The 25,594-nt window shown below is 37.3% G+C and overlaps 1 protein-coding gene across 1 annotated transcript in view; it reads left to right on the top strand.

Annotated features, from left to right (window-relative positions):
- PTGER3 (prostaglandin E receptor 3) overlaps positions 1-3,486 on the top strand; it is a 187,233-nt gene extending 183,747 nt beyond the window's left edge. Inside the window, exon 3 of the mRNA XM_021667765.2 lies at positions 2,848-3,486. Within this exon, the coding sequence (XP_021523440.2) occupies positions 2,848-2,868 (21 nt within the window). The 3' untranslated portion in view covers positions 2,869-3,486. The remainder of the gene's footprint in view (positions 1-2,847) is intronic.
- Positions 3,487-25,594: the final 22,108 nt, after the last annotated feature.

The raw sequence follows: 25,594 nt of genomic DNA, 5'->3' as shown, positions 1-25,594 counted from the left end.
TTTTTTCTCTAAAAATTATAAAAATTTTGATATAGACACAAAATTAAAGTAATACTAGATATACCAATCACCAAGATAAAACAATTATCAAGATTTTGTCACATTCACATAACCTATTTACTTACTTATTTTAAAAATTATGGTAAAAACACATTTTAACACAAAATGTTTAACATAAAAATTATCATGGTTTTGACAATTTCTAAGTGTATAGTTCAATAGCGTTAACAATAGTCACACTGTTGTGCAATAGCTCTCTAGAAGTTTTTCATTTTACAAAACTGAAACTCTATACCCATTGAGAAACAACTCTCTATTTCTCTTTCTCATAGCCCCTGACATCCACAATTCAGCTTTCTATGAGTTGGACCAATTTAGATATCTTATTTAGGTAGAATCACATGGTGTTGGTCTTTTTGTGACTGGCTTATTTTACTTAGCATAACATCTTCAGGGTTCATCAATGTTATAGCACATGACAGTATTTCTTTCTCTTTTTAGACTAAGTAATATTCCACTGTATGTATATACTCCATTCTCTGTATCCATTTATGTGTCAATAGACATTTGGGTTGCTTCCACCTCTTGGCTATTGTGAATAATGCTGTAATGAACATGGATATGCAAATATATCATCAAGAGTCTGTCTTCAATTCTACTGTGTATGGGATTTCTGGATCATATGGTAATTGCATTTTTAGTTTCCTGAGGAAACTCCATACTGTTAGTGGCTGCATTGTCAATTCCCATTGACAGTGCACAATAATTGCAATTTCTACACATTCCAATACCACTTGTTATTTTCTGTTTCTGTGATAGTGGCCATGTGTATTAGTCCATTCTCATACTGCTATAAAGCACTACCTGAGACTGGGTAATTGAAGAAAGGAGGTTTGACTCACAGTTCCATAGGCTGTACAGAAGCATGTTTTGGAGACCTCAGGAAACTTACAATTGTAGCAGAATGCAAAGGGGAAATAAGCACATCTTACCATGGTGCAGCAGAATAGAGACAGAGAGAAGGGAGAAGTGTGCCACACACCTTTAAACCATCAGCTCTCATGAGAACACATTATCACAAGAACAGCAAGGGGGAAATCTGCCCCGTGATCCAATTGCCTCCCACCAGGTCCATCCTCTGACATGTGGGGATTACAATTTGACATAAGATTTGGGTGGGGACAGAGTCAAACCATATCACCATCTTAATGGGTGATATCTCATTATATTTCTGATTTCCATTTCTCTAATGGTTAGTGACATTGAATATCTTGTCACTTGTTACTCATTTGTAAATCTTTGGAGAAATACCTGTTTGAGGGTTTTACCCATTTTTTTAACTAGGTTAGTTTCTTATTGTTAAATATAGGCATTCTTTCTATATTCCGAATATAATTCCTTATCAGATATATAATTTGAAAATATTTTCTTTCACCCAGGTTACTTTTTCACTCTACCCATTGTTTCCTTTCATGTGCAAAAGGCTTTAAGTTTGATATATTCTCATTTGTCTATTTTTGGTTTTGTTATCTGTGGTTTTGGTGTCATATGCAAGAAAACATTGCCAAATCCACTCTTATAAAATTTTTCTCCTGTGTTCTTCTTGTAGTTTTATATTTTAAGGTCTTATGTTTAAGCCTTTAATTCATTTGGGGTTCATTTTTGTATATTTTTGTCAGATATATTTTGTATATCTGACTTCACTTTTTTGGACATGGATATCCAGTTTTCTCAACACCATTTGTTGACAAGACTACCCTTTAGCCCATTGTGTGGTTTTGGCACTCTTGTCAAAGACTGATTGATTGTGTGCACTAGGGTTTATCTCTGGGATCTCTCCTCGATACTATTGATCCATATGTCTGTCCATATGACAGTACCACACTATATTGATTACTGTAGCTTAGTATCACTTAACGTATTTTTTAAACACTTTTTTTTTCTTTTTCTTATTTGAAGTATTTTTCAGCAAATATCAGATGGTATGATTTTACCCCTTCAAAGTTCAGTATAACTCTAAAAATTATGGCCCACTACAAAACCACAATATTATTATCACTCCTAATATTTCTTTGGTATAATCTTACACCTGGTCTTAATCAAATGTATGAATTTTCTCAAAAATGTGTGTTTTGGTTTATTTGAATTAAAATCTAAACAAGGTCCACATTTTAATTTGCCTGTTTTTTAGGTCACTTTTAATTTAGAGTAATTCTTCCTCTGCCCCCTTTTCCTCCAACCATTGACTTTTAGAAATTAGTTTAGTTGTTCTGTAGAATGCCTCCCATTCTGGATTTCTCTAATTCTTTATTATGTCATTTAACACTTAATGAAAACTAGCTGGTGGCTTAATTGTGTGGTCATTTAACTATAAATTGAAATTAGTCTAAAACGATGATTTTTCTTTCATGTCTGCAAGCAGTTTTTTAATCTTATCTACAAATTGAAGATTCGAACAGAAACACCCCACCTCCAAACCTATTCTCTTTTACTTCTTCCCCCAAGCCCACCACTAAAGATTAACCATTACCCAGAAGCTGTTTTATAAATTTCACTGGATATACTCACATGTCTTCCCATTTTCCACCCAAAGTATATAGGATCTCATTCTCTAAGTAAATATCTATAGAAAAATTTTTTATACCCTGAGTTTGTGGTGTACATAGGTCGTCCCTATTCATTTTTCTCTATTCCTGCCACACAACTTTGTTCCTGTTCTACTGCTGTAAGTGATTTACCATTCCTGTTCAAAATCTGAAACGTATGGGAATTTATTGCCTTTGACTTTTATTTAAAATATTAACAGTGGATTTATTATTGACTAACCTAATTGATTTTTTTTTTCAGGAGGAGTTTTGGGGAAATTAAAACCTACCTTTCTGCCAGAATCACATCACTGGAATTTCCTTGACTCTTTTTTTGTAAAAAAAAAAAAAAAAAAAAAAAAAAAAAAATCACAGAAACAGCCCACCTCCCATACTATTCTCTTTCACTTCTTCCCCCAAGCCCACCTCTAAAGATAACTGTTACCAAGAAGCTGTTATGTCCTATTTCCATGCATGTTTTTGTACTTTTACTATATCTATATGCATCAATTAAATTTATGTCCTATTCTTTTGTGAATTTATATTTGACTATACATTTTCAGATTACATGTATGATTTGCATTTTTGTTTTCTTAATTCAAAACTATGTTTCTTGAGATTTATCCATATTGAAACATGGAGCTCTAAATTGTTAATTTTAACTGCTGTAGAGTATTCCATAATTTGAATAAAGCATAATTTGTTTGTACAATCTCCTACCAAGGGAAAATTATTTCCACTCTCATCATGACAAGTAAGACCACAAAAATAAAAATAAAAATCATATTCATACATATTTGCTTGTACCCATCTGCCTGATTTTCTCTAAAATAAATATCTAGGAGTGGAAGTGCCAGGACAAAGGGCATGTGCATCTTCTTATGCTCACATATGTGAGAGATTTCCCCCAAGTATATCTATATCAACATTTATGATGTTTTAATTTTCTACACTCTTGTCTATATTCACTTATTTTTATGCTACTGTAAAGAAATACCCAAAACTGGGTAGTTTATAAAGGCAAGAGGATTAATGACTCACAGTCTGCATGACTGGTAAGGTTTCAGGAAACTTACAATCATGATGGAAGGAGAAGGAAACACATCCTTCTTCACATGGTGGCAGGAGAGAGAAGTGCCAAGCAAAAGGGGGAAAAGCCCCTTATAAAACTATCAGATCTCATGAGAACGAACTCACCATCATGAGAACAGCATGAGTGTAACCACCTCCATGATTAAATTACCTTCCGCTGAGTCTCTCCTACAACAAATAGGGATTATGGAAACTACAATTAAAGGTTAGATTTGGGTGGGGATACAGAGCCAAATCATATCATTGTCAATGTGAAACAGAACCTTATTGTTAATCTATTATATATTTTCTGGAATAAAATGTGAGGTTGAGAACCTTTCCAAGTCCTATTAATCATTTTGTCTTCTTTTTCTGTGTATGGTCTGTTTATAAAATTGATAATCTCTTGGGTTATATGTCAGCTTCTTAATGATTTGTGAGGGTTTCAAAAATATATTCTGGATAATAATTCTTTTTTAATATTTATTAAATACAATGGGTTCTCATAAAGTCATCTATGAATTCTTCCTCCCTTCCCCCCTCCTTCCCCTTTCCCCTCTGCCTCTGTCTCTATCTTGACATCTACCTCTACCTCTAGTTCTATCTCTAGTTTGAGCTCTAGCTCTAGCTCTATCCCTATCCCTGAGACTATCTCTAGTTCTATCTCTACCTCTGCCTCTACCTCCACCTCTAGCTCTACCCCTGCCTCCACCTCTGGAACTGGTATTAGCTCTAGCTCTACTTCTATCTCTACCTCATCTCTATCTCTAGCTCTAGCTGTCTAGCCCTACCTCTAGTTCTACCTCTACCTCTAGCTATACTTATATCACTACCTCATCTCTAGCTCTAGCTCTAGTTCTAGCTCTACCACTACATCTAGCTCTAGCTCTACCTCTCTCTATCTCTATCATCTCTATTTTTATCTCGATCTCTCTCTATCTCTAGCTCTAGCTCTAGCTCGGTCTCTATCTTTATCTCCATAACCCTTTCTCTCTCTACAGTTCAGATTTCATTCTGGGAAACAGCCTGGGAATCAGGCAGTATACTATACTTTCCATCTTCCCAAATCTCCATCTCTAACCACACCTCACCCCTCTACCACCACACAGATTTCTTCATGGAACATCCCTTGTTTCTGAAGCATTGACACTTACGCAAACAGGTATTAAAAGTAGAAATGTCCTGCCTTTATGGACAACCTGTTTGTCAAATATGATCACATTCCATAAATTAGTTTTGAGTTTACCTGGGATTTCTCCCCTTTCAATGTGCATATCATCTCTTCCCTTCTTCTGGACATTTCCTATCCATGTCTTTACTAGGATTATTACATGTCTGGTGAGTGCTGTAAACAAAATGTTATGTGTGCAATTAGTGCTAGTTTGGATGATGGGAAACAGAAAAATTAATTCTAATTACTATTCAAACATCGCTCATGCATTAATAAGAGAATCTGATGTCACTGCAAGATAATTTAGTGGAGATGATAATGCCAATTTATTTAAATGGGAGAGCGTCATAATCAGTTTTTTAAAAAGAAACATTTCTAAGACATATTAATGCATCACCTCCACACATAAAATTGGTATTAATGTACAAATTCCTTTGGATGTTTAAGAAGCAATGCCTCCTTAAATATTAAGATCTAGTGAATGCACCTTTTTAAACTTTAATATATGGGTCAGAAGGATTTTTTGTTTGTTTTGTTTTTCTATCTTTATCTTTGGCTTTTCTCTTCACAAGAACTAAAGGCACATGCAAATGCTGAGATTTATTTATTTATATTTCAATTGAAATTTTTCATTATGTTTATTATTTTTAAACACAGGCATCTGTTTGGCTTTATGTGCAAAATCCTGAATTTCATTCTCGTCTTACTGAAGTTCTTGAAATAAAAGTAATACTTTAATATTTGATAATAATGGCCCAAGAAGGATGGTAATATCCAAGTGTAAGTATTCCATATTGAAGAATAAATTTTTTACAGGAAAATGCATTATATTAAGAATCATAGACATTTTTATTTATAATAACAAATATGGCAGGAAAAAGCAGCTTGCGATAAACATACTCAGTCCATATTTGTATCCAATATATTTTTTCTCTAAAGCAGAATTACAATATAAAAACAAAATTTAGTTTCTAAACAGTAAGTCATATTAGAGAGGAAAATAGCAACACATGAACAGTTAAAACTGTCCAAAAATATGAGTAATTTTATTTAAAAAATGACAAGCATTCTTCAGAGTTCTGGGCCTCCAGAACAATTATTTCAATAAAACAAATTGTCTTGGAGAAAAGCTTATAAGCTCTGAGCCATTCATTAGTTTTTTTTTTGTACCATCAGGGAGTTAGCTTGGGAAATTAGTAAACTCCTTTCTGACTTGAAAAGTACACGCCCTTGGATTAGGGTTCTATGCAACAAACCATGCAAAAGGCTAATAATTTTACTTAAGAACTTTCTGATTACTACTTCTCATTCTGTTAGCCTACATCACAATTAAAAGAAATAAATCATTTTGATGGTTTGTGCCCGATTTTCCCCAAATTTCTTTGTTTGCTTGTTTTAATACTAAGTATAATATTTCTATTAGCTTCAGTGTATACTCTTTACTACAAATTCTTAATGTCTTGATTTACTAAATAATTAAAATCATTCTTGCAAATGTCCAATATATAAGGGAGTAGGCAAACTTCTTGCTTCATACCTTTTTCTAAAAGCTTTTATTTTCAATTAAATTTGATTCTTATTTTCTTTTAATTTATCAGTCACAAGCTTAAGATAATTTAACTAGCTAGTTAATTAAGCTTTGTATTAAATCTTTGTATATACAATGATTTACTTGGGACTTAAATTTTGAATTCTTTCCTCCTTAAATTAACAAAATTTTGAGTTTCTGTTTTAATCCTCAATTATTTCAAATATTTATTTTTTAAATAAGCCTGAGTTAAAGGAATGATTGAAATTCATAATAAATGCCATATTGTCTCTTAAATGATCATACTATTAAAACTATAAAGTTCACACATCAAAACAAAAAGGTAACTAAAGACAAAATAAAAAATTGTGAAAGCACCAAGAAATAAATGACACCTTATCTTTCAGGGGAGAAATCTTATGGACTCTACATAAGAGAAAGTAGTACCTCCTCCAAGGTCCCTGAAGGATAAGAATCTGTGACACTGCAGAAGATACTCAGACATAAAGCAATACCAAGAACAAAGACTACTGTATGTCAAGAGCTACTTATTTTCTTATTTTCATGGCAGCCAGGAATACATTTGTAATACATTAGTCACAATCTAATTGCACTACCGTTGGAGGGCTGTTCAGGGTTTCTAGCTTATCACACAGTAGGGGATGAAAGTTGAGTTCATTCCTTTTGAAGGTTGATACAATTTGGCTGTGTCTTCACCCAAATCTCATCTCAAATTCCTACATGCTGTGGGAGGAACTCGGTGGGAGGCAATTGAATCGTGGGGGCAAGTCTTTCCTATGCTGTTCTCATGTTAGGAAGTCACATGAGATCTAATGGTTTTAAACATGAGAGTTCCCTGCACAAGCTCTCTTTGCCTGCTGCCATTCATGTAAAATGTGACTTGTTCCTTCTTGCCATCTGCCATGATTGTGAGGCTTCTTCAGCCATGTGGAACTGTTAAGTCCAGTAAACCTCTTTCTTTTATGAATTGCCCAGTCTCGGGTATGTCTTTATCAGCAGCATGAAAGCAAACAAATACAAAGGTCTAATTAGAGTTTGAATTGTGTTGTTGTTGTTTGTAACACTCTGCTAAGACTGACCACAAGGAGGTCCAGTTTTTCCCATGTTACTAGCCTTTTCGCCTGTTTCCCACAGTAGCAAAACTCATGCTAGGAAGTTAACTCTGTGGGCATGAGAGTTTGTCTATACCATGATCTCCAAAAAGCTGATTTTAATTCTTTTTATTTTTCCCATCAATATACCTGCCATTGCTTTCCTCTTCAAACCTCAACTATTCAGTAGATTCAGCTTTAATCTTATTGCCTTGTATGTTATATGCCTTTACATGTTTTATGTGAAACAAGATGGAGCATAAATAAATAAGTTGTGTGTATGCATGCCCATGTGTGTGCAGAAAACTGTGATCTCAATTTTTTATTATTATCTAGTGGAATTAAAGAGATGGTCAAGCACAGGTAACAAAAGGGTTTAACAAAACAGATGACCTATGTTTTCAGGGAAGAAAAGATTATAAATTTCACACTGGTCAAAATAGGAATTTCATAGAATAAGCATCTATAGCTTATGCTAAAAGCTGCATGTAGGGTTAAAATGTGATATAATTACAGGTAGATTTCAACCTTTGGTTGCAGCTGGCTAAGGGGGCTGCTGGCAGCAGCTGTTATTTGGGTGCCCCAGCTGACTGCTCCCAGGTTACCCATAGCAGTCACATGCTGGGAGGAGGAGAAGGCAGGTGCTATCAGATGACTGCTCAGGAATGCACCCTAAAGGGGACTCTATTTAGCATACAGGAGACTTGTCATGTGGCTTTCTTTGGAGGGTGATTTTAAAGAGTTGTCTGCAACTGATGATGTCTGTGATCTGTACAGAGGTCACCTTCAATAACTTCTTTTCCTGTAAACAAAAACGGAATACTGGGAAATGGGTAAGAGAGAGAAAACAAGAGGAAGTCCCAGTCATTTCTGGACCTAGTAGCCAATGTGACACTGCTTGCTATCCCTGGAGCTGAGTTTTAGTAATCCTTAGATATTTTCAGTCTACTTTGTTTAGAAACTGAACTTCAACACAATGAACACTAGTGAGGTTGGATGCTGCAGCCAAAAAGCTTAAGATTTGAAGGAGTCAAATCTTAACTTCACTACTTCACAGCTTTGTGTCCTTGGTCTCATCATATAACTCACCTATGTGTTATTATCCCAGTTTGTAAAATGGTGATTATAATCACTGCCTCAATACATTAATGTAAAGATGAAATCAGGAAACATGTAAGGTACATGGCATATATTAGATGCTCAATAATTATGGTTCCTTTTTCATCATGTTGTAGGCTAATTGAACCCAATCTTTCCACCCATGGAGATGGAGTTAGGTGTTAGAAAACATTCACACGTTATGTTGGGAATCAATTCACTCCATCCACTCTGGCCATCCTTGCTGTTCCTTAAACGTAGTAGGCACTCTTCTACCTTAGGACAACCGATCTGCTTGTTCCCTCCTCTGAACCTTCTCCCAAGTATGCCTATGAACTAACTCACTTCCTTCAACTCTTCACTTAAATGTCTTCTTCTCATTGAGGTTTATCCTGACAATCCCACTTAAAATTGCAACCTGTACATGGCCCGCTTCACTGCTCCCTCAGTGCCATACTCCTGAGTCCCTTTACCATGCCTCTTTACTTTTAAAAAAAAATACATTTATTGCTTTCTAACACTTAATAAAATTTTTAAATTACATTTACTGTTTATTCTTTGTTTTTCTCCAGTAGACTGTCACATTAGTTTGTTTTCATGCTGCTGAAAAAGACATACCCAAGACTGGGAAAAAAAGTTTAATTGGATGCATAGTTTCACATGGCTGGGGAGGCCTCAGAATTATGGCAAGAGGTGAAAGGCACTTCTTTCATGGTCGTGGCAGGAAAAAAATGAGAAGGATGCTAAAGCAGAAATCCCTGATAAAACCATCAGATTTGTGAGACTTATTCACTATCACGAGAACATTATGAGGGAAACCACCCCCATAATTCAAATGATCTCCCACTGGCCCCTCCTACAACACGTGGGAATTATAGGAGTACAATTCAAGAGAAGATGTGGGTGGGGACACAGAGCCAAACCATATCATTCCGCCCCTGGCCCCTCCAAATCTCATGTCCTCACATTTCAAAATCAATCATACCTTCCCAACAGTCCCTCAAACTCTTAACTCATTTCAGCGTTAACCCAAAAGTCCACAGTCCAAAGTCTCATCTGAGACAAGGCAAGTCCCTTCCACCTATGAGCCTGTAAAATCAAAAGCAAGCTAGTTACTTCCTAGATATAATAGAGGTACAGGTATTGGGTAAATACAGCCATTCCAAATGAGAGAAATTGGCCAAATAAGGGGGTTACAGGGCCCATGCAAGTCCAAAATCCAGTGGGACAGTCAAATTCTAAAGCTCCAAAATGATCTCCTTTGACTCCATGTCTCACATCCAGGTCACACTGATACAAGAAGTAGGTTCTCATAGTCTTGGACAGCTCTGCCCCAGTGGCTTTGTAGGGAATAGCCCCTCTTCTGCCTGCTTTCATGGGCTGGAGTTGAGTGCCTGTGGTTTTTCTAGGCACACGTTGCAAGCTGTCTGTGGATCTACCATTCTGGGATCTGGAGGACAGTGGTCCTCTTCTCACAGCTCCACTGGGCAGTGCCCCAGTAGGGACTCTGTGGGGGCTCTAACCCCACATTTCCCTTCTGCACTGCTTTAGCAGAGGTTCTCCATGAGGGCTCCAATCCTGAAGCAAACTTTTGCCTGGGCATCCAGGCATTTCCATACATCTTTTGAAATCTAGGTGGAGGCTCCCAAACCTCAATTCCTGACTTCTGTGCACCCACAGACTCAACACCACATGGAAGCTGCCAAGGTTTGGGGCTTGCACCCTCTGAAACCATGGGCTGAGCTGTACCTTGGCTCCTTTTAGCAATGGCTAGAGTGGCTGGGACACAGGGCACTAAGTCCCTCAGCTGCACACAGCACAGGGATCCTGGGCCTGGCTTACAAAACCATTTTAACCTTCCAGACTTCTGGGTCTGTGATGGGAGGGGCTGCCATGAATACCTGTGACATGCCCTGGTGATATTTTCCACATTGCCTTAGGGATTAACATTCAGCTCCTAGTTATTTATGTAAATTTCTGCAGACAACTTGAATTTCTCCTCAAAAAATGGGTTTTTCTTTTCTACTGCATCATCAGACTGCAAATTTTCTGAACCTTTATGCTCTGTTTCCCTTTTAAAATGGAGTGCTTTTAACAGCACCCAAGTCACCTCCTGAATGGTTTGCTGCTTAGAAATTTCTTCCACCAGATATGTTAAATCATCTCTCTCTAGTTCAAAGTTCCACAAATCTCTAAGGCAGGGGCAAAATGCTGCCAGTCTCTTTGCTAAAACATAACAAGACTCATCTTTGCTCCAGTTCCCAAGTTCTTCATCTTCATCTGAGACCACCTCAGCCTGGACATATCACTATCAGCATTTTTGTCACAGACATTTAACAAGTCTCTAGGAGGTTCCAAACTTTCCCCCATTTTCATGTCTTCTTCTGACCTCCAAATTGTTTCATCCTCTGCCTGATACCCAGTTCCAAAGTCAATTCCACATTTTTGGGTATCTTTTCAGCAATGCCCCATTCTACTGGTACCAATTTACTGTATGAGTCTGTATTCATGCTGTTGATAAAGATGTACCCAAGACTGGGAAGAAAAAGAGGTTTAATTGGACTTTCAGTTCCACATGGCTGGGGAGGCCTCGGAATCACGGTGGGAGGCAAAAGGCACTTCTTACATGGTAGCAGCAAGAAAAAAATGAGGAAGATGGCAAACCAGAACCCCTTGATAAAACCATCAGATCTTGTGAGACTTATTCACTACCAGGAGAACAGTGTTGGAGAAACCACCCCCATGATTCAAATTGTCTACCACTGGATCTCTCCCACAACACATGGGAATTATTGGAGTACAATTCAAGATGAGATTTAGGTGGAGACACAGAGCCAAACCATATCAACTGTACACTCCATAAGGATTTAAAATCTTAATTTATTTACTTCACAGATGTATCCAAAGCACCTGTTTCCTTGTAGGTAGTTAGGGCACAATAAATATTTTTTAATGAATGAGTGCACTGAGGCATTTCCGCATAAATGAAACTATAGTGTTTAGGAATGGACCTGAATTAACATTCTTTGTTCACCTCACATCCCCAGACCCTGGAGTGTAGTATGACATGTATAGTAGAATGAATGAAAATAATGGATTCAGGCACCACACAGCTTCCCATGAGGCTAAGGAATTACCCAGACTCAGACAAAATTCATTACTATCATTCTCTTCTTTCTGAACCTGACAACCAAACATACTGGCTTAGGATTTTTTCCTATTAAATATATTTGATTGATGTTATACATCCAGAAGTTGAAGATAATGTGGAAAACATTATTTACTGCCCTTGAGTCAAGAACTTTGATGGATGTGATGGTGAATATTTAAGCTTATTATGTCATTTCAAGTTTGAATGTTGACAATTAACTTAAAATTAAAATAATGTTCCTCATTTTTGTAACACAAGAGCAACAGAAAGAAGGTCAGTCGCACCTTATCAGTAGATAGTGCTACACTGATCCTGTGTCATTTTGAGCTTTGCTGAGCAGGAGACTGGTATCTAATCTCATGGAGTGATCCTATGTACTTTACCCAAGTGAAGAAAAACTACTGATTAAGCCTTTCCTAAAAAGCTATTCTTTGTTCTTGAAATTTTCTCCTCTACATAGTAGTAAGAAGGCATTATCTAGTACAATCTTAAGAAAACACACCCTCTCAACACTCAAGATGAAAGTGCTCAGAGGATTTGTATAGAGTCAAATCCAAAGTGAAAAATAACTTTATAGTTGTGTTATTGTGAGGGGTGGAGACAATGAGACATAAAATAAGGAGGGGTAAATGTTATAAAACAAGATAGAAAGTTTACGGTAATCATAGTAAATTTCTGTCAAGAGGGCTACAATTCAGATATGCTCCATTCTCATTTGACCTTTATTTACCTCTAATCCCAGTCATCAAAATGATGGTCTTTCTCCAGAGATAATTCTATAATGGATACTTTAGGGCATATTAATCTGATTTCACACAATTGCTGTGCTCAGTCATCTGTATTCAATGTGTCATATATGCTTGAACAACCAGACATCATACAAAGGCTTTATGTGATGCTAGTATGTGGTTTTGCCTTACAGCAATGCATTTATCAATTATATATGCCTTTGTATTTTCTCCTGGAACTAAGACAGCTAAAGATTTCACAAGCTGTGCCTAAGAATGATACCCTAGGGAAGCATTGGACCTGTTTATATTCTACCTCATCATGAACACAGTCATTTACTTATTTGATCACACAAGGTAAAGGAGATATGCAATAATTTTCTGAAACAATGTGAAGAAAGATTACATCAAGCATTCTGGTAAACAATTTGTGCCCTCACAAACATGTTTTAATGTGTGCAACTGTCTTTAAGTGCTCAAAACCCAGACACCTTAGTTTAGAGTCAGAGCTCCCAAGTGGCAGACAAAAGCACCAACTTGCTCATGACTCATTCTAAACTCTTCATATACAACTGTAACTAGGAACCACAGTCAAGGGATAAGAAAGCTGATCCAGAATGTACCACTGTAAATTATTCAGCTAAAAATATTATATAAATGCATGCAGAAGTCAGGAGGAAGCAAAGATCATAATCCCAGTAGCATGCTGTTAAAACAAGAATGAACAAAGATTGTTGGCTCTATGTGGAGATACTATATTGAATGGAAGACATGAAAAGCTGTCTGCTCCCAAGACTCTGATGACATAAGTGTCAAAGAAAGAGAAATGGGTGGGATGATTAGTCCTAAAAGAAACTTTTAAGGACATCTAATGCAAATCCAGTAATTTTACAGAGGCTTTAAATAGGTTTGGATAAGTTGAATAATGTGCTCTCAATCCGTAATTAGTTGATACTGGTGAATATACCAGAAAAAGAGAATAAACCATCTTTGCCACTAAAGTTTATCTGTCTTATTAGGTTTAACTAATATATTTAGACATCAGATCATGCAATACCAAAAGCTTGAACTGGTCAGGTGTTTCACCTTGTTCCCAGAATTGATAGATGGTTGTTATTCCATTCTGCCATTGCCTTTGTTTGTTATCATAGTAATTATAATGCCCTATTTACTGTTTCTGGATATCTTTTCTTCTGCCTAGACATAAATTATTTGTATAAACACTTTATAAAATGGAGCTCCCAGGTTTTGTTCTTATTCAGTTATTCTGTTTTCTATCTTGCAATTAACTACAAAGAGGTGAATATACAGCACTGAGAATGAGGCAAACCAAGGGCCTGCCATCAGGTGATTTTAAACATTAAACATTGGCACAGCAATTAAACTCAACCAACTGTAGAGGCAATAAAAATACAGATCCAGATTGCTAGTCAACTACTTCAGATGCATGGTTGTGGTTACACAGTAAAAACCTAGGAGCCATAAGGACACTGTAGAGGTTGCTGCAGACAATCTAGTCAACACCTTACAAACCATCACAGCTGAAAAGGCTGAGAATGATCTAGTAGACCATTCTCACTGAAGCTCAGAAAGATCACTGATGGCTGGACCAAAATGAGAACTAATAATTTCTCACATGAGACCAGGAATCTCTCCAGGCAACTCTAACCGTGAGGATAATGTAGCTTTGAAAGAAATTTGTACATATTTTTTCTTACTTCTGTGGAATACTTAAATGTCTCCACATAATTTCAAATAAATCCTGGTTGAGATTTCATGGATCTCAGTTTGTTTTGAACCTACAAGTTATTTACAAGTTTTAAAACTACTGAGTTAGGTTGTTTTTTGTTTGTTTATTTAAGAAAAGGGAGAACAAATAGCCCCAAACTTCAAGCCGTTCATGCTGAGGAACTGGACATTATATATCAAGGACGCAGGAGGTATGAGAATTCCTTAGCTACAGCTGGTAGCAAATGTGTTGGACTAGCTGAAATGTTTGGAAGTAAGTACGAGGCAAGAGAGATAGAGGACAAGGAAGGAAAGCTGAGGAAATAAATTTTTCTTACAAAACTCCTTACTCTTTTTATAACAGGTCTTGCCAGAACTTAGATAAGCCAGAATGACTAGGTTATTCTTCCAGAAAACCATTTATGAATCAGTCTGCTGCCTTCTACCCTAAAGAAAAAAATTATCACAGTACTTCAGTACTGAGGGGATTAGTGGCTGAGCAATCCCCTTCAGAGTGCCGCTCACTTAATTTGTTAAAGGACAAAGTAGTTAAATCATCTTACTCACTGAATCTAGAGGAAAAATACTGTCACTTTTTATTGTTGTCATTTTCCAGTGTTTATGTCATAAAATGTTAGGCTTTAAAATCCCAATCTGACTGTTTAGAGCATGGATCTCCTGCCATCTGCATTATGTCATCAAATGAGCAAACATAATAAACACGATTAACATAGCATGTTGGAATTTAAAAGTTGTTTGTTATAGCTACTAGTGTTACCTACCCTGACTTATGCACAAAGGAAAATGGTTTCATTTCAAATAGGTAGCTTTTTTCCCAAATAACTCTACATATTTTTTACCACTATTTTATTCTTCTCTTCTGTACACCTAGAGGATTTGATATTGTCTTGCTTGACATTGAGTAAAGCATTGTGACTAGCTCTGGCCAATAAATTGTAAATGAAAATTATTAGGTTGGTGCAAAAGTAACTGTGGTTTTTGCCATTACTTTTAATATGTGTGGCTGTGACTGTTATCTCATGTTCAAGTATCCAGTCTTTCTTTTGGTGATCGATACAGTTTCAGGTTCTAGATGTTGCAGCTACCACATAGTAAAGCCCCTTTTGGCTTGGATTTCTGAGTGACTCTAGAGCTGAGTCCCATGTCAACCAAAAATAGTTACACAATTTGAGTAGGACATAAGGTTATATGGTGTTAATTTGCGGAAATTTTCAGTTTGTTATCATGGTATAACCTACCCTATCCAATATATATATAACAAATGGGATAAAAAATATGTATGCATATATTTGCATATGTGTGTATATATGTATATAAGCATCTATGTGTATGTATATATGTACATATGTGGATATGTATGTGGATATGCATACATATGTACATATATACATATATAAGTTTATGTATGTATGTACGCAGACACATTAAGTACATATAAAAATGTATTAGTCAGAATATGCATGTATATACATATGCATGCACGTACATACATATGCATACATACACATAAATACATATGATTACTAAATTTTTGCATAAAGAATTCTGATAATATAAAAGTGCTTTATTTTATAGAAAAGTTTCTTAAAGTCCTTGCCTACGCCTATATGACCAAAACACCAAAAGCATTGGTAACAAAAGCCAAAAAAGACAAATGGGACCTAATCAAACTCCACAGCTTCTGCACGGTGAAAGAAACAGTCAATAGAGTGAATCGGCAACCAACAGAATGGGAAAAAAATTTTGCAGCTTACCCATCTGACAAATGACTGATATCCAGAATTTACAAAGAACTAAAACAGATTTACAAGAAAAAAACAAACAAGCCCATTCAAAAATGGGCGAAGGATATGAACAGATACTTTACAAAAGAAGACATACATGAGGCCAACAAGCATATAAAAAATGCTCATCATCACTGGTCACTAGAGAAATGCAAATCAAAACTACATTGAGATACCATCTCACGCCAGTTAGAATGGTGATCATTAAAAAATCTGGAGACAACAGATGCTGGAGAGGATGTGGAGAAATAGGAACACTTTTACACTGTTGATGGGAGTGTAAATTAGTTCAACCATTGTGGAAGACAGTGTGGCGATTCCTCAAGGACCTAGAAATAGAAATTCCATTTGACCCAGCAATCCCATTACTGGGTATATATCCAAAGGATTATAAATCGTTCTACTATAAGGACACATGCACACGAATGTTCATTGCAGCACAGTTTACAATAGCAAAGACCTGGAACCAACCCAAATGCCCATCGATGATAGACTGGACAGGAAAAATGTGGCACATATACACCATGGAATATTATGCAGCCATCAAAAACGATGAGTTCGCGTCCTTTGTAGGGACATGGATAAACCTGGAAACCATCATTCTCAGCAAACTGACACAAGAACACAAAATCAAACACCGCATGTTCTCACTCATAGACGGGTGTTGAACAATGGGAACACATGGACACAGGGAGGGGAGCACTATACACTGGGGTCTGTTGGGGGGGAGTGGGGGGGACAGCAGGGGGTGGGGAGTTGGGGAGGGATAGCATGGGGAGAAATGCCAGATATAGGTGAAGGGGAGGAAGGCAGTAAATCACACTGCCACGTATGCACCTATGCAACAACCTTGCATGTTTTTCACATGTACCCCAAAACCTAAAATGAAAAAAAAAAAAATGTTTATCACATTATCTGAACTGATGACATTGATATAAAAATAAAATTAGGAAATAAAAAAAAAGAAAAGTTTCTTAATTGTGTCTTTAAAAGAAACAGTTTTCAACAATTTAGGTTACCTTTTATAACACCATGCCAAAAAGCAAGCAAACCATAGCCTAGATGGCAATCTCTGCTGGAGGTTCTGCAGGTGCTAATTACATCCCTTGATCTTTTTACATTTTAACTAGTATGAAAATAAACACAAAAAATATGTGGAATCATGAGTCTCAAAATATTAGCTTTTTCACCCTTAACGAATAGTCAAAGTGGGTTTTTCTACTCTGTACTACCTAATACGAACTGATTCATCCTTCTACTTACAGCGAGAGCCACCGGAGGACTGTGGGTTTTCTTTTGCAGAGCTAAAAATGCTCTGCTCTAGTGAGTTTACTGCCTGGAGGAGTAAGCTGAGAAAAGCAGGCATTGCTTGAGGACATGTTGGAGAGGGAGCAAGAGGCTGCTGTCTTATACCACAGTGATACTCACCTCATCTCACCCTGAGGAGAAGTCGAAACCAGGGCAACTGGGAAATATTCTCCTGGGGTTCTTCCAATATTGTTTCCTTCTGGAGAGACTCAGAGATTCTTTCTTAGCTATGAAATTTTAAGAAGCTGATTAATATGCTTTCCCTTCCACCCACAACAACCTGGTATGAGTCTTCTACATCTTTGCCATTATTACTATTCATCATTAAAAACTGTGTTCTCTCACTAAGGAGACATGATGACTAAGTGTATGTGATTTTCTGAATTGGATACTGAAACAGAAAAGAATACAAGTAGAAAAGCAGATAAAATTTGAACAAAGTCTGAAGCTTAGTTGATAGTAATGTGCTGATGTTAATTTCTTAGTTTTGATAAATGTACCACGGCTATATAAAATGCTAACATTTGGGGACACTGGATGAAGGGTATGTAAAAACTCTGTACTACTTTTGCAACTCTTCTGTAAATCTAAAATTATTTCAGAATAAAACCTTAAAAGAAAAATATTTTGATTTTACAGGATGGGGAGCACAATCGTTAGATATTTAGCTTATGAATAAATTTATGGCAAAGCCTCCCTAAAGGCAAAGTGAATTATGTGGGATGAATATAAAGAGATGTTTTGGGGCTCCACTTTTAATATTCTGACTTACACATAATAATAACACACTTCTTGTAATGCGCTGTGGCAAAGCTAAGACAAGATTAACATATTTGGGTAAATCAGCACTAAAGTTCTGTGAATCCAGAAAATCAGAGACAGGTGTCAGTTAATTTAGAAACTTTATTTTGCCAAGTTTAAGGACACACCTGTGACACAGTCTCAGGAATTCCTGACATGTTCCCAAAGTGGTCGGGGCACAGCTCAGTTTTTTGGTTTTTAGTTTTTTTTAAATTATACTTTAAGTTCTGGGGTACATGTGCAGAACATGCAGGTTTGTTACATAGTTATACATGGGCCATGATGGTTTGCTACATCCCTCACCCTGTCAACTACATTAGGTATTTCTCCTAATGCTATGCCTCCCCTGGGCCCCCACCCCTGACAGGCCCCAGTGTGTGATGTTCCCCTCCCTGTGTTAGTGTGTTCTCATTGTTCAACTCGCATTTATAAGTGAGAACATGCAGTGTTTGGTTTCTGTTCTTGTATTAGTTTGCTGAGAATGATGGTTTCTACCTTCATCCATGTCCCTGCAAAGGACATTACATCATCCTTTTTATGGCTGCATAGTATTCCATGGTGTATATGTGCCACATTTTTTGCATCAGTGATAGCACTGATGGGCATGTGGGTTGGTTCCAAGTCTTTGCTATTATGAACAGTGGTGCATAAACATACATGTGCATGTGTCTTTATAATAGAATGATTTATAATCTTTTGGGTATATACCCAGTAATGGGATTGCTGGGTCAAATGGAATTTCTATTTCTAGATCCTTGAGGAATCATCACACTGTCTTCCACGATGGTTGAACTAATTTACACTCCCACCAACAGTGTAAAAGCATTCCTAATTCTCCACATCCTCTCCAGCAACTGTTGTCTCCTAATTTTTTAATGATCGCCATTCTAACTGGCGTGAGATGGTGCCTCATTGTGGTTTTGATTAGCATTTCTCTAATGACTAGTGATGATGAGCATTTTTCATAGTTTGTTGGCTGCATAAAAGTCTTCTTTTGGGAAGTGTCTGTTCATATTCTTCACCCACTTTTTGATGGGGTTGTTTGTCTTTTTCTTGTAAATTTATTTAAGTTCTTTGTAGCTTCTGGAGATTAGCCCTTTGTCAGATGGGTAGATAGCCAAAATTTTCTCCCATTCTGTAGGTTGTCTGTTCACTCTAATGATAGTTTCTTTTGCTGTGCAGAAGCTCTTAAGTTTAATTAGACCCCATTTGTCAACTTTGGCTATTGTTGCAATTGCTTTTGGTGTTTTAGTCATGATGTTCTTGCATATGTCTATGTCCTGAATGGTATTGCCTAGGTTTTTTTTCTAGTGTTTTTATGGTTTTACATCTTATGTTTAAATCTTTAATCCATCTTGAGTTAATTTTTGTATAAGATGTAAGGAAGGGATCCAGTTTCAGCTTTCTGCATATGGCTAACCAGTTTTTCCAACACCATTTATTAAATAGGGAATTCTTTCCCCATTGCTTGTTTTTGTGAGGTTTGTCAAAGATCAGATGGTTGTAGATGTGTGGCATTACTTCTGAGGCCTCTGTTCTGTTCCATTGGTCTATATCTCTGTTTTGGTACCAGTACCATGCTGTTTTGATTACTGTAGACTTGTAGTATAGTTTGAAGTCAGATAGCATGATACCTCCAGCTTTTTTTGTTTTTCTTAGCATTGTCTTGGCTATGTGGTGTCTTTTTTGGTTCCATATAAAATTTAAGGTGGTTTTTCCCCCCCATTCTGTGAAGAAAGTCAATGGTAGCTTGATGGGAATAGCATTGAATCTATAAATTTCTTTGGGCAGTATGGCCATATTCACAGTATTGATTCTTCCTAACCATGAGCATGAAATGTTTTTCCCTTTGTTTGTGTCCTCTCTTATTTCCTTGAGCAGTGGTTTGTAGTTCTCCTTGAAGAGGTTCTTCACATCCCTTGTTAGTTGTAGTCCTAGGAATTTTATTCTCTTTGTAGCAATTGTGAATGGGAATTAACTCATCATTTGGCTCTCTGTTTGTCTGTTATTGGTGTATAGGAAAGCTGGTGACTTTTGCACATCGATTTTGTATCCTGAGACTTTGCTGTAGCTGCTTATCAGCTTAAGGAGGTTTTGGGCTGAGATGATGGAGTCTTCTAAATATACAATCACATCATCTGCAAATAGAGACAATTTGACTTCCTCTTTTCCTAACTGAATACCCTTTATTTCTTTTTCTCACCTGATTGCCCTGGCCAGAACTTCCAATACTATGTTGAATAGGAGTGGTAAGATGGGACATCTTTGTCTTGTGCCAGTTTCAAAGGGAATGCTTCCAGGTTTGCCCATTCATTATGATATTGGCTGTAGATTTGTAATAAATAGCTCTTACTATTTTGAGATACGTTCCATCAATATCTAGTTTATTGAGAGTTTTTAGCATAAAGCGCTGTTGAATTTTGTCAAAAGCCTTCTCTGCATCTATTGAGAAAATCATGTGGTTTTGTCTTTGATTCTGCTTATGTGATTGATAATGTTTATTGATTTGCATCTGTTGAACCAGCCTTGCATCCCAGGGATGAAGCCTACTTGATCACAATGGATAAGCTTTTGGATGTGCTGTTGATTTGGTTTGCTGGTATTTCATTGAGGATTTTTGCATTGATGTTCACCAAGGATATTGGCCTGAAATTTTCTTTTTTAGTTGTGTTTCTGTCAGGTTTTGGTATTAGGATGATGTTGCCCTCATAAAATGAGTTAGGGAGAATTTCCTCTTTTTTTTTTATTGTTTATAGTTTCAGAAGGATGGTACCAGCTCCTCTTTGTACCTCTGGTAAAATCCTACTGTGAACTTATCTGGTCCTGGACATTTTTTGGTTGATAGACTATTAATTGCTGCCTTGATTTCAGACCTTGTTATTAGTCTATTCAGGGATTCCACTTCTTTCTGGTTTAGTCCATTTGGAGGGTGTAAGTGTCCAGGAATTTATCCATTTCTTCTAGATTTTCTAGTTTATTTGCGTAGAGGTGTTTATAGTTTTCTCTGATGATAGTTTGTATTTCTATGGGATTGGTGCTGATATCTCCTTTATCATCTTTTATTGCATCTCTTTGATTCTTCTATCTTTTCTTCTTTATTAATCTGGCTAGCAGTCTATCTATTTTGTTGAACTTTTCAAAAAACCAACGCCTGGATTTATTGATTTTTTTAAAAGAGTTTTTTGTGTCTCTATCTCCTTCAGTTCTGCTCTGATCTTAGTTATTTCTTGTCTTCTGCTACCTTTTGAATTTTTGTTCTTGCTCCTTCAGTTCTTTGAATAGTGATGTTATGGTGTCAATTTTAGATCTTTCCTCCTTTTTCTTGTGGGCATTTAGTGCTATAAATTACCCCCTATACACTGCTTTAAATGTGTCCCACACATTCTGTCTTCATTCTCTTTGGTTTCAAAGAACACCTTTGTTTCTTCCTTTATTTCATTATTTATCCAGTAGTCATTCAGGAGCAGATTGTTCAGTTTCCATGTAGTTGTGTGGTTTTTGAGTAAGTTTCTTAATCCTGAGTTCTAATTTGATTGCCCTGCGGCCTGAGAGACTGTTTGTTATGATTTCTGATCTTTTGCATTTGCTGAGGAATTATTTACTTCAAATTATGTGGTCTATTTTAGAATAAGTGTGATGTGGTGCTGAGAAGAATGTATATTCTGTGGATTTGGGGTGGAGAGTTTTGTAGACGTCTATTAGATCCACTTGGTCCAGATCTGAGTTCAAGTTCTGGATATCCTTGTTAATTTTCTGTCTCATTGATCTGTCTAATATTGACATTGGAGTGTTAAAGTCTCCCACTATTATTGTGTGGGAGTCAAAGTCTCTTTGTAGGTTGTTAAGAACTTGTTTTATGTATCTGGGTGTTCCTGAATTGGCTGCATATATATTTAGGATAGTTAGCTCTTCTTGTTATATTAATCCCTTTACCATTATGTAATGCCTTTCTTTGTCTCTTTTGATCTCTGTTGCTTTAAAATCTGTTTTGTCAGAGACTAGGATTGCAATCCCTGCTTTTTTTTTGCTTTCCATTTGCTTGGTAAATCTTCCTCCATTTCTTTATTTTGAGCCTATGTGTGTCTTTGCACATGAAATGGGTCTCATGAATACAGCACAAGGATGAGTCTTGGTTTTTTATCCAATTTGCCAGTCTGTGTCTTTTTTTATTTTTGAGACAGAGTCTTGCTCTGTCACCAGGCTGGAGTGCAGTGGAGCAATCTTGGCTCACTGCAACCTCCACCTCCTGGGTTCCAGCAATTCTTCTGCCTCAGCCTGCTGAGTAGCTGGGACCACAGGTATGTGCCACCATACCTGGCTAATTTTTGTATTTTTTTTAGTAGACACAGGGTTTCACCATGTTGGCCAGGATGGTCTCAATCTCTTGACCTTGTGATCAACCCACCTTGGCCTCCCAAAGTGCTAGGATTACAGGCGTGAGTCTGTGTCTTTTAATTGGGGCATTTGGCCCATTTACATTTAAGGCTAATATTGTTATGTGTCAATTTGATCCTGCCATTGTGATGCAAACTGGCTATTTTGCCAGTTAGTTGATGCAGTTTCTTCAGAGTCCACAGTCTTTACAATTTGGTATGTTTTTACAGTGGTTGGTACCAGTTGTTCCTTTCCATGTTTAGTGCTTCTTTCAAGAGCTCTTGTAACACAGGTATGGTGGTGACAAAATCTTTCAGCCATTGCTTGTCCATAAAGAACTTTACTTCTCCTTCACGTATGAAGCTTAGTTTGGCTGGATATGAAATTTCGGGTTGAAAATTCTTTTAAGAATTTTGAATATTGGCCCCCATTCTTTTCTGGCTTGTGGGGTTTCTGCTGAGAGATCCACTGTTAGTCTGATGGGCTTCCCTTTGTGGGTAACCCAATCTTTCTCTCTGGCTGCGCTTAACATTTTTTCCTTAATTTAAACCCTGGTGAATCTGACGATTATGTGTCTTGGGGTTGCTCTTCTTAAAGCATAATTTTGTGGTATTCTCTTTTTTCCCTGAATTTGAATGTTGGCCTGCCTTGCTAGGTTCGAGAAGTTCTCCTGGATAATATCCTGAAGAGTGTTTTCCAACTCGGTTTCATTCTCCCCATCACTTTTGGATACACCAGTCAAATGTAGATTTGGTGTTTTCACCCAACCCCATATTTGTTGGAGGCTTTGTTCATTTCTTTTCACTCTTTTTTTCTCTAATCCTGTCTGCTTGCTTTATTTCATTGAGTTGATCTTCAATCTCTAATATCCTTTCTTCCACTTGATTGGTTTGGCTACTGAAACTTGTGTATGCTTCATGAAATTCTCGTGCTATGTTTTTTCAGCTCCATGAGGTCGTTTATGTTCTTCTCTAAACTGGTAATTGTAGTTAGCATTTTGTCTAACCTTTTTTCAAGATTTTTAGCTTCCTTGCATTGGGTTAGAACATGCTCCTTTAGCTCGGAGAAGCTCATTATTACCCACCTTCTGAAGTCTGCTTCTCTCAGTTTATCAAACTCATTCTCCATCCAGTTTTGTTTTCTTGCTGGTGAGAAGTTGTGATTTCTTGGAGGAGAAGAGGTGTTCTGGTTTTTGGAATTTTCAGCCTTTTTTTTTGTGCTGGTTTCTTCCCATCTCCATGGATTTATTTTCCTTTGGTCTTTGAAGTCAGTGACCTTTGGATGGGGTCCCTGAGTGGATGTCTATTTCTTTACTTTTTTTTTTTTTTTTTTTTTTTTGAGGCGGAGTTTCGCTCTTGATACCCAGGCTGGAGTGCAATGGCGCGATCTCGGCTCACCGCAACCTCCGCCTCCTGGGTTCAGGCAATTCTCCTGCCTCAGCCTCCTGAGTAGCTGGGATTACAGGCACGCGCCACCGTGCCCAGCTAATTTTTTGTATTAGTAGAGACGGGGTTTCACCATGTTGACCAGGATGGTCTCGATCTCTTGACCTCGTGATCCACCCGCCTCGGCCTCCCAAAGTGCTGGGATTACAGGCATGAGCCACTGGGCCCGGCCTGACGCATTTCTTAAAAACTACACTAACTGTTGTAGGCTCTTTGGAGTCTAAGACTCTCATGCAACCTATTGGGAGAAGCAAATATTTAAATGAATACATTGTGATACACTGTGCAAGTATAATAGTTGATGTGAGTATGGATACAGGGGAAGCAAAGAGGAGGGAGCGAGCAACTCTGCTAGAGCAGGAGGGAAAGAAGCGCAGCACTGGCCAGAAGGCGTCATGGGGACTACTGTGATGGAGCAGGACCTGAAAGGCGGAGTGCCAAAGAAAGCATTCACCAGAGAGGGTCCAGCACATCCAAGAGCTGGAGGCATTGAAATGTATAGTGTTTCCAGGAAACAAGCAGAGGACTGAAACTGCTGGAACATTCCACTGGTGTCAAGGACTGGAAGGTGAGGCTCTGGAGACGTGGGCAGGGGCCGGGTTATGCAGGCCTAGGCTACAGAGTTTCAATATTAATTTGAGGCTAATTTCCCCAAATTGACCTGATCAAAAGAATCAAAAGAATCACATAAAATATTTGTTAAAAATATACATTTTCAGGACCTTTCTCTGAGGATCCTGATTTAAGTATAGGATTAGGTACTGGCCCCAGGAATCTGTATTGTAATGAAATGTAGGAGCGGAAAGAAGGAAACATTTTAGAAATAAATTTTAATTTTAATCTTGCCACTTACTAAAGCATATAAGATCCTTAGAAAAATACATAACCTCCTTAAGTTTCACCTTTGAAATGTGAAAAAAAGACCCCTACAATGCAGAACTACTAAGGGAAGAAGAAGGGATGTAGTAAAATGTCTGGCATATTGTAGGAAGGCCAAAGTAATAGCTATTACTGTTGCTTTTGCCATTATTGTGTCCCCTGTTGTTCATGAGTTCGATTCCTCTGTTTTCCTGGACTATTACAATAACTTTCCATCAAGTCTTCTTCCTCCAGTATCACCTAAACAAGCAGTAGGAGACTGTGCAGGCACAGGAAATTAAAGGCTGGGATGAAGGATAAGCGTAGGGACCAAAAGAAAGACTGGGCAAAATAAACCAGACACAGAAAGACAAAAACTGTATAATCTCACTTAAATGTGGAATTTAAAACTCAAACTCATAGAAGCAGAGAGTAGAACAGTGGTTGACACAGATTTAGGGGGAAGGAAAAATGAGTTTTTGGTCAAAGGCTAATTTTCCAGTTATAAATACAGTAAGTTCTGAGGATCTAATGTATATATTGATAATGTGTATCAATGTGCACTTTGCATGTGCACATATTTACCTGAAAGATCTTAGACATTTATGATTCCCTGGAAGTAGCTCTTAACTAATGGCTAGTATTTAGTTATCGGGACAAGGCTGAGGGGAAATCTTCATTTCAGAGCCCTCCTGGGGGATTGAGCCAAGGGACTTCACTTGATTTCACACCTGTGCACCTTAGTGTGTCTGCTTTTCCTTCTCTGGCCCCATCTCTACCCCCTTACCAGATTTTCCCAGAAACACTTCTTAATAAATCCCTTCCAAGGTC

Source organism: Aotus nancymaae, unplaced genomic scaffold, assembly GCF_030222135.1.
Source record: "Aotus nancymaae isolate 86718 unplaced genomic scaffold, 86718_ANA_hifiasm-v0.15.2.pri h1tg000007l, whole genome shotgun sequence".
Lineage (NCBI taxonomy): Eukaryota > Metazoa > Chordata > Mammalia > Primates > Aotidae > Aotus > Aotus nancymaae.
This window is presented reverse-complemented; position numbering and strand designations above follow the sequence as displayed.